Genomic DNA, 20,103 nt, shown 5'->3' on the forward strand with positions numbered 1-20,103 from the left:
CTCGTTGTGTGAACTGTCAGGGTGACCATGCCGCATCCTCCCACGACTGTCCTGTCTATAAGGAAGAACGCTGTATCCAAGAAATTCGGGTCAAAGAGAAAGTGTCCACCTCGGCTGCTCGCAAGCTATTGGCTAGTAGGAAGCCCACGCTGCTCCCAGCGGGGAAATACAGTAGTGTCCTCGCCTCTCCTCGGACTACCAGGGAGGTGGCAACCCAGACATGCGATCTGACCTTCAGCACCACAGTCGTCCGTTCGGCCAGTGCTAAGATCGCGCGGTCGACGTCTCCTCTTCCTCCCATCACCCCACAGACACCAGCCCCTTCATCAGCTTCTGCTAAGACGAAGACCCAGAAGTCAGATGCACGGGCCTTCAAGAAGGCAGACTTCCTACGTACCTCGACCTCCCAGCCTTCGACCGGTACTTCCACCAAATGACCTTCCAAGAAGGCTCATAGGAAGCACAGTTCTCCTTCTCCGCCACGGCGCATTTCTTCTCCTGCGCCACCCAGCGGTTGCCACCCCAGGCCGTCCTCCGTTTCGCCTGGCCGCACCGCTGGTAGCCGAACATCTGGCCGTTCACCGGCGGAGGAAGCTCCCCCTCGCGGTCATCTTCCCAAGATGGCCGAAGAACCTATAGACCCAATGGACGATGACTGTCCGCCTACTGATAGCGGCGGCAGTGCTCGCTCGAAGCCAGGCCCTCAGCGGCCTTTGAGGTGACCCCTTCTTTCATCTTCCTTTTTTTTTTTTTTTCTTACGATGGCACTTATTCACTGGAATATTCGCAGCATTTGCTCCAACCGAGAGGACTTAAAGTTGCTGCTCCGCTTGCACCGTCCGCTCGTCGTAGCCCTCCAGGAAACGAAGCTACGCCCATGCGATCAAATTTCCTTGGCACACTACACCTCTGTGCGTTTTGACCTACCCCCTGTGGTAGGTATCCCAGCTCATGGAGGGGTTATGTTGCTGGTCCGGGATGATATTTACTACGATCCCATCACGTTGCACACCGGCCTGCAGGCAGTTGCCATCCGCGTTACTCTCCCCACTTTTACCTTTTCCATTTGTACCGTTTACACTCCATCGTCGTCTGCCATTACCAGGGCAGACATGATGCAACTTATTGCTCAGCTACCTGCACCATTTTTGTTAACTGGAGACTTCAATGCCCACCATCCCCTTTGGGGCTCTCCAGCATCCTGCCCGAGGGGCTCCCTGTTAGCAGACCTTATCAACCAGCTCAATCTTGTCTGCCTCAATACTGGCGCCCCCTACTTTTCTTTCGGACACATCTCACACCTATTCCCATTTAGTCCTCTCTATATGTACTACGCAACTTGCACGCCGGTTTGAGTGGTATGCACTTTCTGATGCATATTCGAGTGACCACTTCCCGTGTGTTATCCATCTCCTGCAGCATACCCCCTCTCCGTGCTCATCTAGTTGGAACATCTCCAAAGCAGACTGGGGGCTCTTCTCTTCCAGGGCGACCTTTCAGGATCAAACCTTCACAAGCTGCGATAGTCAGGTCGTTACCTCACGGAAGTCATTCTCACTGCTGCTGAATATTCCATCCCTCACCCTACTTCTTCTCCACGTCGCGTACCGGTCCCCTGGTGGACCGCAGCATGTAGAGACGCTTTATGTGCTCGTCGACGTGCTTTACGCACCTTTAAACGCCACCCTACAGTGGCGAATTGTATCAATTATAAACGATTACGTGCACAGTGTCGTCGTATTATTAAAGAAAGCCAGCTGGGCTGCTTTCACAAGCACCTTCAACAGTTTTACTCCTCCTTCTGTTGTCTGGGGTAGCCTGCGCCGGCTATCTGGCGCTAAGGTCCACTCACCAGTTTCTGGCTTGACGGTCGCGAATGACGTCCTTGTGGCCCCTGAGGCTGTCTCCAATGCCTTCGGCCGCTTTTTCGCAGAGGTTTCAAGCTCCGCTCATTACCACCCTGCCTTCCTCCCCTACAAACAGGCAGAGGAGGCTAGGCCACCTAACTTCCGCTCCTCGAATCGTGAAAGTTATAATGCCCCATTCACCATGCGGGAACTCGAAAACGCACTTGGCCGATCGCGGTCCTCCGCTCCAGGGCCTGACTCTATTCATATTCAGATTCTGAAGAACCTTTCTCCTGCGGGTAAAGGTTTTCTTCTTCGTACTTACAATCGCATCTGGATTGAGGGACATGTTCCCGCATGCTGGCGCGAGTCTATTGTTGTCCCGATTCCTAAGCCAGGGAAGGACAAGCACTTGCCTTCCACTTATCGACCCATCTCGCTTACTAGCTGTGTCTGTAAAGTGATGGAGCGAATGGTTAACTCTCGATTGGTTTGGCTGCTCGAGTCTCGATGCCTACTTACCAATGTACAATGTGGATTTCGTAGGCGCCGCTCTGCTGTTGACCATCTGGTTACCTTGTCGACCTTCATTATGAATAACTTCTTGCGGAAGCGCCCGACCGCGGCTGTATTCTTTGATTTGGAGAAGGCTTATGACACCTGTTGGAGGGCGGGCATTCTCCGCACCATGCATACATGGGGCCTTCGCGGTCGCCTCCCTTTTTTTATTCGTTCCTTTTTAATGGATCGACAGTTCAGGGTACGTGTGGGTTCTGTCCTGTCAGACACCTTTCGCCAGGAGAATGGGGTGCCACAGGGCTGAGTTTTGAGCGTCGCTCTCTTCGCCATAGCAATCAATCCAATAATGGATTGCCTCCCAGCTGATGTATCAGGCTCCCTTTTCGTGGACGATTTTACCATCTATTGCAGCGCGCAGCGTACGTGTTTCCTGGAGCGCTGTCTTCAGCGTTCTCTTGACAGTCTTTACTCCTGGAGTGTCGCCAATGGCTTCCGTTTTTCTGCCGAGAAGACGGTCTGTATTAACTTCTGGCGCTACAAAGAGTTTCTCCCACCGTCCTTACGACTCGGTCCCGTTGCTCTCCCATTCGTGGAGACAACAAAATTTTTAGGTCTTACATTTGACAGGAAACTTAGTTGGTCTCCACATGTGTCATATTTGGCTGCCTGTTGTACCCGTTCTCTAAATGTCCTCCGTGTTCTCAGTGGTATGTCGTGGGGAGCGGATCGAACCGTCCTCCTTTGCCTATATCGGTCGATTGTCCGCTCCAAGCTGGATTATGGGAGCTTCGTATACTCCTCTGCATGGCCATCCATCTTACGCCGCCTCAACTCCATACAACATCGGGGTTTACGACTTGCGATCGGAGCATTTTATACTAGTCCCGTTGAGTCTTCATGCTGACGCTGGTGAGTTGCCACTCACCTACCGGCGCGATATACTGCTTTGTCGGTATGCCTGTCGGCTACTGGCAATGCCCGACCACCCGTCTTATCGTTCCTTTTTTGATGACTCTCTCGACAGTCAATACGGGTTGTATGTCTCTGCCCTGCTACCCCCCGGAGTTCGCTTTCGTCGCCTCCTTCAACACCTTAATTTTTCACTCCCTGCAACCTTTCGAGTGGGCGAGAGCCACACGCCACATTGGCTCCAGGCTCAGGTTCGCATCCATCTTGACCTCTGCTCGCTCCCGAAGGAGGTTACACCCGGTTCAGTCTACCACTCCCGTTTTGTCGAACTTCGTTCGAAGTTCATTAATATGACCTTCATTTATACAGATGGCTCTAAGACCAATGACGGGGTCGGGTGTTCTTTTATTGTCGGGGCAGAAAGTTTCAAATATCGGCTCCATGGCCATTGTTCTGTCTTCACAGCTGAGCTCTTTGCCCTCTACCAGGCTGTCCTTTACATCTGCCGCCACCGACATTCTGCATATGTCATCTGCTCCGATTCCCTGAGCGCTATCCAGAGCCTCGGTAATCCGTACCTGGTTCACCCTTTCGTACACCGGATCCAACGCTCTCTTCAGCAGCTGGTGGAAGTCGGTTCCCCGGTTAGCTTTATGTGGGTTCCTGGCCATGTCGGTATCCCTGGGAACGAAGCTGCAGATGCCGCGGCCAAGGCTGCGGTCCTCCAGCCTCGGACAGCTTCTTGTTGTGTCCCTTCGTCGGATTGTAGCAGGGTAATTTGTCGGCGCATTTTATCGCTGTGGCATGCCGATTGGGCTGCACTTACAGACAACAAGCTTCGGGTCTTGAAACCTCTTCCTGCGGCTTGGACATCCTCCTCCCGCACTTCTCGGCGGGAGGAGGTCGTTTTGGCCCGGTTACGAATTGGACACCGCCGGTTCAGCCATCGCCATCTGCTGACGGCTGCGCCGGCGCCGTTCTGCCCATGTGGGCAATTGCTGTCGGTCCTGTCCGGATTTTACCACTCTGCGTCTTGTTCTTGGCCTGCCATGTACTGTAGAAGCCATTTTAGCAGATGACCCACGAGCAGCTGCTCGCGTTCTTCATTTTATCAATTTGACAACCCTCTCAAAGGACATTTGATTATGCTGTTTTCCTTTTTTTTTAATCCTATGCCTGTCAATCTGTCTTTTATCGTGTTTTCCGTTTCGTTGCTGTTTTAAACTTGTGACTCGCGGTGCATTCCTAACGTAGTCTGGGCGCTAATGACCGTTGAAGTTGTGCGCCCTAAAACCACAAAAAAAAAACCACAGAAAGGATGATCTTGAGAGATACAGGGCAATGGGTGGAGTGGCTATGCTAAAGGATTACAGATATCACTCCTGTCCAGTCCCTCTTTCCACAGATGTACAAGCAGTTGCAGTTTAAAGTCCTCGCAACTGCTAGATTCAGTATGTTCTTCATACCCTCCACCCCGCAATCTGCTAGATGAAATGCACTAACAAGAGCTTTTCCAGGCAATTCTTGCCCATTCTTCATAATGGGCAACTTCAGTGCACACAGTGTGCTGTGGGGCTAGACTACCACATGCACTGTGGGTTGAATCATTGAGTGACTTGAAGGTATTTAGCCTTTGAACTGTAGTCAGATGACACATTTTTCTATAGCTGCAGGGTAATCTTCAGTAATTGACTTTTGCTTCTGCTCTCCTATTCTTTTGCAGTTTGTTTAGTGGGAAGTGGCCACAGATTTGTATTCCAGTTTCTAGTGTGGATGCACTTGCTGAATAAGACAGTAATTGACAGGGAACTGAAAGGTGGATGCTTCAAATGGCAAGTTAGATGCAAAGCAGCAAGAAGGTTGTCTTCAAACAGGGAAGTGCCCAGGAGACAGTAGAACACACTAAGATAGTGGAATGTACTACCTGTCAATCGGATGTGGTTCGATGGCCAGTATCCCATCACTTAGGAGGTAGTATTAGTTCCCTTATGGAATCCAGGCAAGGATCATACCAACTGTTACTGGAGTATAGCTCTTACTAGCGGTATGGTTAAGACTGTAGAGTGCATGATAACTGCCACCTCTTCTGGCTCCTCGAATTCCAAGATAATCTGTGCTGCTCTCAGTGTGATTTCAGGGATTACTGTTTCACCATTGACACCCTAGTTCTACTGGAGACAGCTGTACAGGAGTCTTCCTTATGATGGAACCATATAGTCAGTGTGTTTTTGTCCTTGAAAAAAGGACGCCACTTGGGGATAAAAACGTTATGTTCCAGCTTCTCGATTGGTTACTACATGGAGGTCTGCCACTTCTCATTGAGTCCTATAAAGGGGAAAGGCGTTTTTTGCTATTTTGTTGATTCATTGTCTGTCTGATTTACTCAGAAGAATGGTGTCACCCCAAGACAGTATACTCAGTGTAGCACTGCTTGAGAAGCTCTCAGCGGCAACATCTTTGCAGCCAGAAACACTGTTCTTTGTTTATGGACAACTTTGCAATATTCTACTTTTCCTTCGATCTTATGATAATGAGGCAACTACAGTTGACCATCGGGAGGCTGGAAATTTGACGAATAAAACAGGTTTTAAGTTCTCACTGGAGGAGACTACTGCAGTCAATTTTAACCATACATGTCGGTGTTTTAATCAACCAGAGCTCACAATGGGGGACAATATTTTAAATTTTAAGGATAGTGTGTGTGTTCTGGGCAGTCTGTTGGACATAAAATTAACCTGGCTACCACACCTGAAAGACCTGTGAACAAAAAGTGGGGAGCTGGCAGGTCCCGTCTCTTGTGGTTTTGTAGGGTTTATACAGTTACATTACAGCAATGTGGTTTGTGAATCAGCATGTGTGTCCTACTTAAAGATGTTATACACCACCTACCATGAGGACATTAAGATATCAACTGGAACCTGTCAAACCACCCCAGTTCAAGGCTGTGTGCAGAGGATGGTGAACCACCACTCCAAATTTGGTAGTGCCTCCTTGACAGGTGCTGAAAATATTTACACTGTCTGCCATTGGCATTTAGTGTGGCAATTCACCCAAACTTTGTCTGTTCACCATTTGGTAGCATATGACAAAGCCATTTCTGATATGTACTACAGATTGTCTTTCCCCCTGCGGGTTCAGGGGTAAGAATAGGCCCGCGGTATTCCTGCCTGTCGTAAGAGGCGACTAAAAGGAGTCTCAAATGTTTCGGCCTTATGTGATGGTCCCCTCTCGGGTTTGACCTCCATCTTTCTAAATTATTCCGAAGAGCGAGCCAATTGGGGAAGGGCGCCTTACATGGTGCACTGTATCCGTCGTGCAGTTAGACCTTTAGCCGGCTTTCTCGTCGTTGCAATGGTGTCCCGCTCGTTTTCGATCTCTTGGGCGATTACCACGCTGCACTCTGCAGTGTTTCTTTTATCTGTGACGACGACCTTGGTCAGTTTTGCACCTAAGATCCAGCACGGTAGCCAGTCCGTTGTGGTGGGGCCGCCATGTACCCTCTTGGTTGTAGCCCCCTGACAACACAGGGATCGCTCTACTGATGCCTGCGCCGTTAACTCCCCACGTATGCCAAGGAGTAGATGCCCATCTCCTTGGGGCATCAGGACTCCCGGCAATGGCCGTCCTGCCAGGTGGCTATTGCTGCGGCTGGGTGGCGCCCGTGGGGAGGGCCCTTGGTCGGAGTAGGTGGCATCAGGGCGGATGACCCGCAATGAAGCGTGGTACATCATCTCTCACTGGCGGCCAGCCGTCAGCAGTCTCTAAGCGTTCGAGGGCTCATTTTAAGGGTAATGTTTATGACCCCAAATCGTTCCCATCCCTGGCCACACCATGGGAGGAACGAAAGGCGTTGAATGAAAGTGAAACGTATTCGCCCAGATATCTTGTCTGTACCAGAGCTGATGGGGAATCTTTTATATCCGTGAAGCCTCAGTTCTTTGTTGAGCATTTAGAGGACAAGTTTGGGGAGGTGGAGGGCTTGTCAAAGATGCGGTCCGGATCGGTGTTGATAAAAATGGCATCCTCCGCCCAGTCGCGGGCCTTGCTCGCTTGTACTAAGCTGGGGGATGTCTCCGTCACTATCACCCCCCATAAAAGCTTAAATATGGTTCAGGGAATTATTTTTCACCGCGATCTCCTTTTACAGTCCGATGACGAGCTGCGCGCCAACTTAGAGCGACGAGGTGTACATTTCGTCCGGCGCGTTCATCGGGGTCCGAGGGACAATCAGGTTGCTACCGGTGCCTTCATCTTGGCCTTCGAGGGTGATACGTTACCGGAAAAGGTCAAGGTGATGGTCTACCGATGTGACGTCAAGCCCTATATCCCTCCCCCGATGCGGTGCTTTAAGTGCTGGAAGTTCGGTCACATGTCCTCTCGCTGTACTTCTAGCCTCACATGTCGAGATTGTGGACGCCCATCTCATCCCGATACTCCATGTGCTCCGCCTCCCGTCTGTGTCAACTGTGGAGAGCCTCATTCCCCTTGCTCGCCGGACTGTAGTGTCTTACAGAAAGAACGCAAAATCATGGAATATAAGACCCTGGACCGACTGACTTACACTGAGGCCAAGCGGAAATTTGAACGGCTACATCCCGTGCGCATCATGTCATCTTATGCCTCCACTGTCACTCCTGCTCCAGCTCCTTCAGCTGCAAGATATACAGTCAGCTCTTGGAACCAGAGGACCTCACCTGCCCCCTTGACAATGGGGGCCCCTTCTCTTGCTGTTGCTCCCACACCATCTACCTCAGGAGCAGCACCCACTAAACCATCGGGGACGCCAGTCCCCCCTTCTCAGCCGGAGAAGCGTAAGTCTTCTTCGGCTTCTCTCGCTCGGAAGGGATCCCTTGGGTCACTCCCTTCCCAGGTTCCTACCAGCGGCACAGCAGACACCAGCCAGTGGCTGAAGCAGCCACAGGTCGCTGGTCGACGGGCTTCGCGTTCCACTTCGGTCCCAGAGACTGACTCCAATAAGCCCTCTCACCAACGGCAACCAAAGGAACAGCGAGAGAAAACGACTCTGAAGACCCGTAAGTCCAAGACACCTGCGGTGGCACCTACTCCACCGCTACATAAAAGCTCTGCATCTGAGGATGAGGTGGAGATCCTTGCGTCCGCTGAGGACCTCGATCTCGCCGATCCCTCAGACGCAATGGGTAGCACTTGCACGGGTGCTCCATCGGATGTGGCAGGTGACCCAGCGGCGTAATCTGCCTTCCCAGTCCCGTCACGCCTTTCTCCGCAATGGCTACTACCATCCTCCAGTGGAACTGCAGCGGTTTCTTCCACCATCTCGCTGAGCTCCGCCAACTTATCAGCCTTCACCCTTTCTTCTGCATTGCTCTCCAGGAAACTTGGTTTCCTGCAATGCGAACCCCCGCCCTCCGTGGCTATCGGGGTTATTATAAGAACCGAGCAGCTTATGAAAGGGTGTCTGGTGGCGTCTGCATATATGTCCTTCACACTCTGCACAGCGAGTCTGTCCCTCTCCAGATGCCCTTAGAGGCTGTCGCTGTACGCGTGTGGACGCCACAGGCTGTTACCGTCTGCAGTGTTTACATTCCACCGGATGGTGATGTCTCGCAGCATGTCCTGGCTGCACTGGTCGCCCAATTGCCGCCACCTTTCTTGCTCTTGGGCGACTTCAGCGCCCATAACCCTCTGTGGGGTGGGTCAGTGGCAACAGGTCGAGGCGCCATCGTTGCGGGTTTCTTGTTGCAGCTCGATCTCTCGCTGTTAAATGATGGTGCCTTCACACACTTCAGTGTGGCGCATGGCACCTACTCCGCCATTGACCTTTCAATCTGTAGCCATAGCCTCTTACCGTCTGTCCAATGGAGTGTGCATGACGACCTGTGTGGTAGTGACCACTTTCCTATCTTTTTGTCACTACCACAGCGCCACTCTTCTGGGCGCCCTAGCAGATGGGCTATGAATAAGGCTGACTGGGACTTGTTCTCCTCCACTGCCGCTTTTGAGCCTCTCTCTACTGATGACATTGATGCGGTGGTTCAATCGGTCACCACCGGCATCGTTAGTGCCGCCGAATCAGCCATTCCCCGTTCCTCTGGGTCCCCTCGGCGGCGGACTGTGCCTTGGTGGTCGCCTGAGATCGCTGAAGCGATTAAAGATCGCCGGCGGGCGCTCCAGCGTCACAAGCGACATCCCTCCATCGACCACCTTATCGCTTTCAAACGGCTGCGTGCGCGGGCCCGCCTCCTTATCCGCCAAGGCAAGAAGGAGTGCTGGGAGCGGTATGTATCCACCATTGGCCTCCATGTCACTCCATCGCAGGTCTGGGCCAAGATTCGACGCGTCTACGGCCATCGGACCCCTGCCAGCGTCCCTGCGCTCTCACTGAATGGAGCAGTTTGTACTGATTCCGACGTCATTGCAAATCGCTTAGCAGAGCATTTTGCTATGAGTTCCGCCTCTGCGAATTACCCCCAGGCCTTCCGCTCCATTAAAGAGCGGATGGAACGTCGGAGCCTTTCGTTTCGCACCAACCACCTAGAATCTTACAATGCTCCATTTAGTGAGTGGGAATTTCGCAGTGCCCTAGCTGCTTGCCCTGATACCGCTCCTGGGCCAGATGGCATCCACTGTCAGATGCTGAAACACCTTTCAGTGGACTGCCAGCGGCGCCTTCTCGATCTTTACAACCGTCTTTGGGTCGAGGGGGAGTTTCCGTCGCAATGGCGGGAAGGCATTGTCATCCCCGTTTTGAAACCTGGAAAGAACCCTCTGGAGGTGGACAGCTACCGTCCCATTAGCCTCACCAACGTTCTTTGCAAGTTGCTTGAACGGATGGTGAGCCGGCGCTTGAATTGGGTACTGGAGTCTCGGGGCCTTCTGGCTCCGTCTCAGGGTGGGTTCCCTAAAGGCCGCTCCGCCACCGACAATCTGGTGAGCCTGGAGTCGGCCATCCGTACTGCCTTTGCCCGCCGTCAGCACCTGGTCGCTGTCTTTTTCGACATGCGGAAGGCGTACGATACGACATGGCGTCATCACATCCTTTCTACGCTTCATGGATGGGGTCTTCGGGGTCCTCTGCCGATTTTTATCCGCAATTTTCTGTCGTGTCGTACCTTCCGCGTGCAAGTCGCGGCCTCGTATAGTTCCTCCCACGTCCAGGAGAACGGTGTGCCACAGGGTTCTGTTTTAAGTGTCTGTCTGTTTTTAATATCCATTAACGGGCTTGCTGCGGCCGTGGGAAATTCTGTCTCCGCTTCCCTGTATGCTGATGACTTCTGCCTTTATTACAGCTCTACTGGCATTGCAGCGGTTGAACGTCAGCTACAGGGCGCTATCCGCAAGGCGCAGTCTTGGGCTGTAGCGCATGGGTTTCAGTTTTCGGCAGCCAAGACCCGCGTTATGCATTTCTGCCGGCGCCGAACAGTCCATCCTGAGCCGCAGCTTTATCTTGCCGACGAACTGCTTGCTGTGGTGGAGACCCACAGGTTTTTGGGGGTGGTTTTCGATGCCCGGTTGACTTGGCTGCCTCATATCCGGCAGCTCAAACAGGCATGTTGGCGGCATCTCAATGCTCTGCGATGTTTGAGCCACACCCGCTGGGGCGCCGACCGCTCTACCCTGTTACGGCTCTACCAGGCGCTCATCCAGTCCCGCCTGGATTATGGGAGCCTGGCTTATGGCTCAGCATCCCCATCTGCGTTACGGGTGCTGGACCCAATTCTCCACAGCGGGATACGCCTTGCCACTGGTGCTTTCCGCACCAGCCCTGTGGACTGCGTACTAGTGGAGGCAGGTGTACCTCCACTGCGGTTCCGACGCCAACGTTTGCTGGCCGCTTATACTGCCCATGTTCTAAGCTCGCCCGGGCATCCTAACTATCGTCTCCTGTTCCCGCGATCGGTCGTCCGTCTGCCAGAACGTCGGCCCCGGTCTGGTTGTACAATAGCGGTCCGCGTCAAAGAGCATCTCTCTGGGCTTCGGGTTTTCACTGTTCCACCTCCTTTTCGGGCTACTTTGCATACACCCCCATGGTGTGTTCGTCGCCCTTGCCTTCGGCTCGACTTGGCACAGTGCCCGAAGGACTCAGTCCCTCCAGAGGCCTTCCGCCGCCGCTTTCATTCCATCCTGGCCACGTATCAGGGCTCTGGCATTGTTTACACCGACGGCTCGATGGTTGCTGGTCGGGTCGGTTATGCGCTAACTCTAGGGGACCGTTCCGAACAACGTTCCTTGCAGGATGGCTGCAGCGTTTACACTGCTGAGCTGGTCGCCATCTTTCGTGCCCTAGAGCATATCCGCTCCTGCTCAGGTGAGTCCTTCGTTATCTGTAGCGATTCCCTGAGCGGTTTACGAGCTCTCGACCAGTGTTTTCCTCGTTCTCGTCTGGTGCTGGCTATCCATGAGTCTCTGCATACTCTTGCCCGTAGCGGCCGCTCTGTGGTCTTTGTGTGGACCCCCGGTCATGTCGGTATCCCGGGTAACGAACATGTTGACCGCCTGGCGAAAGAGGCCACCAGTAAGCCATCTCTGGACGTTGGCCTCCCAGAGACTGATTTGCGGGCAGTCTTCCGCCGCAAAATCTTGGCGCTATGGGACGATGAATGGCGCGAACTGACAACGCGCAATAAACTCCGTGATGTCAAGGAGACGACGGCTGTGTGGCGGTCATCCCTGCGAGCCACTCGCAGGGACTCAGTAGTTCTTTGCCGGCTCCGCATTGGCCACTCCCGGCTGACACACAGTTATTTACTGCGCCGGGAGGACCCTCCTCTATGTCGATGTGGGGCTGCTTTGACAGTGGCCCACATTTTGATGGCCTGCCCCCTTTTAGCTGTGGTCAGGCAGACATTTGCGCTGCCTGATACGCTCCCTGCCCTTTTAACAGACGACTCCACTATGGCTGACTTTGTTTTACGTTTTATTCGGGCAGGGGGATTTTATCATTTAATCTGAGTGTTTCTGTTTTATTTTATTGTTTTGTGTTGATTCTGGCCTTTGGCCAATGATTTTAAACTGATTTTTTTTTAATGTGTTTCTCAGTGGTTGACTTTTCCTTTTTTATTTCTATGGTCGGCCAACCACCGTCACACTCTGTGTGGTTTTAGTTCGTTTTGTCTTGTCTTTGTCTGAGTTTCTCTTGTTCTGTTTCGTCTGTGTTCTATTCTGTTCCTCGTTTTTATTCTCTGTGGGTGTTCTTTGTCTTTGGAAAAAGGGACCGATGACCGTAGCAGTCTGGTCCCTTTGATCCCCCAAACCAACCAACAGATTGTCTTATGGGTCTGGATGTATCAGACCTCCGAATATGCAGCCAGGTATGGAACAGACTTCTGCCATGGTGTTATCAAAAGTCCAAAGTGATATTAAGGTTGACAAATATTCACCGCAGATTACATTTTTATAAATGTTTCTTCAGTTTTAAGTATTTAAAACAGTTTAATCATTATATGCATTGGTGGCTCCCGGCTGCAATTGGTTGTTCAGCTGTGTTCCCTGATTGGTTTTTGACAATACAGTGTTTCTTGTCAGATTTGACTCTGTGGACTAAAAGCAGAAATCTACCCAGTAGACAGATGATTCAGATCATCTGGGACATGTATCAGTGCATCCAGCAGTGAGGCAAGGAGGTAGTCTTTTGCTGGGTACCAGGACATTTCGGGATACACAGAAATGATATAGTTGACAAAACTCTCAAAGAAGTGTTTAGGATCGTTGTTGTAGTTTGTGCTGCCTCGTTGTCAACTCATTGCCTGACAGAATCATGTGGAAGTGGGAAACCATATGATTGAACTGGCTAACAAAAATACTGCAGTCAGACAATGCAGACATAGCGAGCTTAATGCTAACCACACCGATGAAAGGGAGTGCTGGATACCAGACTTCCAGTAGGACGTTGCCCGCAGTTTCCTCCTACAGTAGGAAATCAACCACTGTGAAGTTTGTAGTGTACCGCATTGTCTAGTATGTTCTAGCTATGTGTGTTTCATATATACTGACATCAGAGCAACCCTCAGTTTGGTGGGAGATTTACCCATCATCCTCAGACACCAGTGTAACACAGTTTTGAACCTCTGGTGAATTGTCAGGGCTCATCCCTAAAGTAACTCAAACTGCAGCGGAAGGCATCATTCCTTCCCCTGTACCCTTCTCCCCACAATGGGTTTGCTGACACCTCACAGGGTGCTGATGACAATGCTGTTCAGTGCTGATCATCATAATCATCATGGAATGTCTCCATAGTCTTCAGTCAGATCCATCAAAAACTGTTGAAACCAGCAGTGTAATAACCTGTGCAACTTAAGAAAATTTACTATTCATACCAACTACTTCATAGTGTGCAAATTTAGCACAAAGGATGTACAAATTTATGAATCTCGTGCAAATTGTCTGCTAATCATTGTAAGTGTTTTGCTCTTTCAGTGCAAAAAAATCTTTAAAGCCTTTCTGCATGGTATTGTAATGTTGTTCTGTAGCAAATTTACAGTGCCCAGGCATTGTGCAAATGCATAATAAAAATTGAGAATTCTCATCCTTCTCTCCAAAGTAGAACTGATGACCTATTTATTTTAATAGGTTGCTCGCTGCCTATTTTTGAATGTCCCATGGCAACAGTCACATGACATTTGAACCTCCTTTATACCACAAGCAAGGAGCTAGGGATAAATCACTGCCACCATGAACAGAATAAAGTTGTGGCTAATGAAAAATGCTGGACGAAATGGTATCACATTGCACTGTTAAAGAAAATTTTGTGCCATGCTGAGTAGCTCAAAGAAAAACAAAGCATAATTGAAATGGACCTAATAAACCAGAGAAGTACCAAGTAGTGCCAGATACCTGTAATATATACACTAAGTAAACTGTGCCAAACTTCTCATTGTACTGTTTATTAGGTTATTGATGGGCTTCTTAAGTTCACCAGAAACTACTTTCCGAATGTGAACTTAAATGGTGTCCATAATTAAAGTTCAATTTAAAACACTGTACAAAGAGAACCACTGCATTGAATAATATCAAATTTGAGCAGCATATTATTGATGCAGAGGGAAATGATATGGAACAAAAAAATTAACAAATTACCACCTTTGCTTGTGGCCCATTCACATATGCCTCCATGGTGTAGGTCTCGGCCACAGCTTTTTCTGGACTGTTTTCATGGCCCTAAGCACTCAGTTAACTCTGCCGCTTTCTGCTGTCACTTCCTCTCGATTCTTGACGTGTTCCGGGGCTGTGAAGTGGCTTACACAGACTGCTCAATGGTTGATGGTTACGTAGGCTTCGCATATGTTCATGGAGGACATATTGAGCAGCACTCCTTGCCAGTTGGCAGCAGTGTTTCACTGCAGAGCTGGCGGCCATATCTCGTGCTCTGGAGTACATCCGCTCATGCCCTGGCGAGTCATTTCTCCTGTGTACTGACTCACTGAGCAGCCTACAAGCTATCGATCAGTGCTACCCTCGCCACCCTCTGGTAGCGTCCATTCAGGAGTCCATCTATGCCCTGGAACAGTCCCGCCGCTCCGTGGTATTTGTGTGGGCCCCAGGACATGTAGGAATCCCCGGCAACGAACTTGCCGGCAGGCTGGCCAAACAGGTGACACGGAAACCGCTTCCGGAGATAGGCATCTCCGAAGCTGACCTGCGTTCTGTCTTACACCCCAGTGTTTCCCGGCTTTGGGAGACGGAATGGCCTAACAGCACGCATAACAAACTGTGTGTCATTAAGGTGACTATGAATGTGTGGAAGTCTTCCATGCGGGCCTCTCGCAGGTAATCAGTTGTCCTCTGCCGGCTCCGCAGTGGCTGTATGTGGCTAACGCATGGATACCAACTCCATCGTGAGGACCCACCTCAGTGTCGCGGTGGCTCCCAAGTGACAGTCGTCCAGCTCTTGCTGGACTGCCCACTTTTAGCCGCTCTGCGGCAGATTTTTAACTTTCACAGCACCCTGCCGCCCGCCCCCCCCCCCCCCCCCTCTCCACCTCCGTGACGTTTCCCTCTGTGTCAATAATATGCATCTCAAATTTGATGTAATCTTGAACAATATGTTCTTTTTCCACAGAACAATATGTTCTTTTTCCACAGTGTTCAGAGACTGGAACTAAAGTTATGGGCACTCTGTACTTTAAGGAAATGTTTAATTTTTAGCAGTTTCACACAGCTCATGAAATATATACCGTAGAACCCAAAATATCCATTTCCTGTACATCTCCTACTGTAATTCAGGACAACCAGTAGACTAAAATGTGTGTGCCGGATAAGACTTTAGAAGTGAACCAACTTATATGCTCAGTATAAAAGTACCACATAATAAACCCAAATTTGAACCCTGAATTTTTTCCATATCTTATCACTCTTTCTGCATATAGCAGTAATCTGTATATGTGAAAAATGTGAAGTTGCACCATGGATTGGTGTCACGTTAAACTTTAGTTCTTCTGTAACTAGATCAACTAGTTCAGAGAATGGAGAAAAATAAGGGCATACTAATTCAAATAGAACCATGGCTAGGGAACTACAGTGGTTGTCAATCCAACCTTACAGTTAACAGCTTTATGCAACCAACATGTTCCAAGCACATCAGATGTGGCACACTTGCAGCTGTTGATTCTCATTTGGGAAGATCAGGTTCCAAGTCCCAACAAGCCATATAGATTTGTTTTCTGATGATTCTCTAAATAACTTAAAATAGAATGTTGGTATTTGCTAAATCACCTTTGTTTCATCTGTTCCTAATGTTGTCACCATCTGCAGGACAGTGTTTAATGTTCCTTCTGAGTAAATAGCTCATAACAAATCTTCACATCAAGAAAGATAAAGGTTTTTGTGTCTCTCCTAATGATTTTTTATACAAATGGTTATTGGAAACTTCTGACAGAATACTAATGTTCTTAAATAGGAACTATAAAAAATGGACACTGAAAATGTTAAAAACACACACACACACACACACACACACACACACACACACACACACACACATTCATTATTTATCATACATTGAGAATTGTTATGTTGTTGCCAATACTTTACAGGCCCACCTCAGGCCCTGTAGCAAGCCCTAACCCTGTCTGGCATAGACCAAATCAGTTTCCTGCTCTTTTACATAGAAACTTGATTCCAGTGTATGGACTGCCAATTTCAAATCGTTTAAGTTTTTGGGTTAGTTTGTGGCAATACGGTAGTACATGGTGAGGTCATAGCTATGTGGTGGCCTTGGAAGCAGCTCAGCATCTTGGTGCCTTTTTTAAAAAAGGCTTTCACCTAGCAGACTCCCAGCAGATGGCACCATAACCTTCTTAAAGACTTCACAATATCTGACACTGTTCATTCCATCATCTACTACCCTAAAATATCCTGGCCCTTCAGATATACACCCCCAGATTGTGACAGCTTCACCACCTTGCTGCACAGCAGGAGCAACATAAGGAGGAAGAAACTTGTCATTGTCCTTCTGACTAGAACTTTGTGTCAAGGAGGAAAGTTAAGTGGCATTCATTAGAAAACACAGTTTATTCCCATACATCCTAATCTCTTTACAAAATCTGAAACATTTTCTTGTGAACATCACTCTGTAATGGCTTGTGTACTGCATGCGATTTTAGACCAGCTTGATGTAACCTGTTACTAACAGGGCGAGTTGTGATTGTAATGCCACTAAAGGATGCTTTAAATTCTGCCAATATGGCACTGGCATCCCTATAATGATGTTAAATTTGAAGTAAATTACAATCCTGCCTAAATGTTGTCCATCTTGTGTAGCTTGCTCTGAACAGGTTGCGAACTCATAACATTTTATCGTTTGATGAACCCGTATTTCATATACGCCTCATCTCATAGGAATGTTTCCTTTGCCTTCATTAACCTGATAACTTGCTAGTTCCTCTTCAGAAACATTTTTTCTCCCTATTGTCATTCAAATACAGAATGCAAAAGACAACTCGTGAACAATAGAAGGCGTGTGGACTATAACACTTTTGAAAGGTGTTAAACATCTGAGTCTCTGTTGCAAACGTAGTCAAAACAGGATATTCAAAAAATGTTAGAAGAAATAAAGGAAAAAATAGTCCATTTTAAGAACCAAAAACCCAAAACCATGGGTAAAAGAAGCGTAATTTTTTTTATAATGTGGGATTTTAAACACCTTATAATGTCCTATTTTTGTACTGAAACTGCCCAATGGTCCATTTCCATGCTATACAAATAACTCCCAAACCATTTTTCTCCCTGAAATGTTTCACTAACAAGACACAGTAAAACAAACTTCATATGGAAGTGAATTAGAATTAAGCTTAGGGGCAGCATTGACATGAGGGATATGAGGTGATCTTTAGTTTTTTCCATATCTGCTTATATTTTAATACAAGGTAAAGGAAAAATCATTAGAAATGTGCTATTTTTCATAACGACTATTTCTACTACTGCGCTGTTGTATCTTCACATTGTATATGTATCTGTAGTGATATTTATTGACTCGTTCTACATCAAAATGACTAGCTCACACTTATGGAGCAATGGAACACACAGATCAATTAATAAACAAGCTTGAAAATATGGTGTTTTGTCTTTCCCTTTATTCAGGCAAAGAGATGGACTGAAAAGCCAGAGCGATATATCGATGAAGAGGATGAGCACACTTACACATTCTCTGTGCGGATATTAGCTAAGGATCTGCTACGGGTGAGTTTGGTGTTTCAGTGTTGTGCAAAAGTATTAGTACTTCACAAGTACCTCTGGGTTTCAGGAGACAACTGCTCGAAAACTGACACATACAAAAAATACTCTTAGCAGTGGATAGAATATCTTTACAAGTTTAGTCATGAGAGACACCATGGTGTAATTAAAGTGCACCATTAGGGTGTAGGCATGTCAGAACATGTAGACAAATCGTCTTCTTCATATTGATGCATCAAATGAATTCACATTTGCAGACTGGCAACTGAGTGAACAGATTTCCAAAATGGGCTGCTGTCATAATTCCTGCCTGTGCAGCAGCAACTTCAGAGTGTTTCACACCCAAGCTTTTCTGCCTCGTATAAACCATTTAGGTGTCAAATGGTGCCCACATTGAGCACCTGTAATGATTAAAAACTTGGACAGAGACTACAACCATTTACTATCTGTAAGTTTTGTGATTTTTGTGCAGTGTCGATTTCTGAAGCCCCACAGGTACTGATGAATAACCCTGTATTTAAATTAATGAATTGCTCACCAGTCTGTTGTAAAAAATCAAACAGATTCAGTCAACATTGAATTTTCTCACATTGTTTGGGCAACAATAACAGTAAATATTAAACCCTACATGTTAGTTAAGAGATTTGTGGTGATGGTGTTAAAAGTAGACTTCAAAATGTGGCACTTATTTTTATTTTAAGTAGTATCTATTTTTTATAACAGATTACATGTATAAGTTTAGAACATATGAGAATTCCATTGTGTTATTGGTATATATTACACTTTATACTAGGGAATTACATTGTTAGCTACTATGTGTCGGCTGTTTATAGGAAAAAAAGAAAGCCACTCTGTTCCCGTGACATAACGACTTCTGTCCTCACCCAGGCAGTGTGACCAGCAGCATGTGTCAGCACAGCTGGAAGCTCTGCACCTGTCCTCTTGAGCACAGCTGGCTGTTCTCTCAAGCACAGCTTGTGATCTCCATGTAGAGTGCTGAAGGATAACAGCCAGAAGCAGTCATTGTAGTTGGGGCTCAGCAGCTCCAGTAAACCACACACGGCAGATTAAGGACAGTCTTGGGCCCAGGAGGCTGTGAGGTCATGCATCTGCCCTTGTGGATGGCATCTTGCAGTCCATCACACAATCTCACCCAGAGAGTGCAGGCTGGCCGCTCACGCATCTATGCAGTGCTGAGTTTTGGACCCACCTCGCCACGGCTGTGACATGTCCGTAGTGTGGAACTTGATGGTTGTTTCAGCGGGCCAGTTGACTGCCGAAATCCATCTCCAGGTAGTCATTGTGGTTGACCTGCAACTTAAGTCATTCTCTGTTTCCAGGCAGAATGGCTACACGACTGCTTGCCTTGAGCCTTTGGGGTCCCTTATCCATACTCCTCCTCCTATGTCTATGATGCAGTCCCTATGTAGGGGAGAAGTGCAGTGTTCCTTTTCCAGCCCATTTCGGCCCCGCATACAGGTTGCTAGGAGCTGTTGTAACTGAAGTGTATGGGGTTTTCATGGCATGTCAGTGCCCTGTGTTGTCTAATTACTCAAGTCTCCACACTTGTTTATAGTGCCCACCAGGTCATGCCGCCTCACCTGTGAGCAGTGTCGTAAACCTGCCTCAAGAACTGTCTGCTTAAGAAGTGCCAGTGCCTACTACCCAATGTGTCCATCAGTCCCTTAACTTCTACCTTCTGGCCATAGCTGCACAAAAGAAACAGCGCGCCAACCAAAAGAGTGAGTGTACTGTGACTGCTGAGCGCACCTATCGGCAGGTTTAGAAAGCAAACTGACATTTGCCTCGTGTCACTCGGACAAGTCCACCTCGGCTGCTGAAGTAAGCACGTGTGCAGCCTGCTTGTCAGATTAGTGCAATGAAGGACTTTTCACAAGAGACATTTCTAATGCTTAGCCAAGCATATGGGGTGGACTGTAAGAGATGCATGCAGTGCTATGAATGGCTTAAAAGTTTTCAATAATGCAGAATGTCGGTCTGTGACAATTCAAAGTCTGGACGTCCTTCAAAGTCAACAGAGGATGGCCATGTGGTAGCTTTCGTGCTGCAATTCACAGGAATAGTCATTTAACTGTTTGGGAAGTTGCTCAGGTGGTGGACATCAGCATAGGACCATGCCATCAAATTTAGAGTGACAAACTTGATGTCATGTCAGTGC

General features: G+C 48.5%; 1 protein-coding gene across 2 annotated transcripts in view; it reads left to right on the forward strand.

Moving 5' to 3' along the window:
• The window catches only part of LOC126248353 (importin-9), a 160,215-nt gene that overhangs the window by 59,091 nt on the left and 81,021 nt on the right, over positions 1-20,103 (forward strand). For both annotated transcript variants that reach the window (XM_049949267.1, XM_049949266.1), the window contains exon 8: positions 17,832-17,930. In XM_049949267.1, the coding sequence (XP_049805224.1) occupies positions 17,832-17,930 (99 nt within the window). The remainder of the gene's footprint in view (positions 1-17,831; positions 17,931-20,103) is intronic.

This window comes from Schistocerca nitens, chromosome 3, assembly GCF_023898315.1.
Source record: "Schistocerca nitens isolate TAMUIC-IGC-003100 chromosome 3, iqSchNite1.1, whole genome shotgun sequence".
Taxonomy (NCBI): domain Eukaryota; kingdom Metazoa; phylum Arthropoda; class Insecta; order Orthoptera; family Acrididae; genus Schistocerca; species Schistocerca nitens.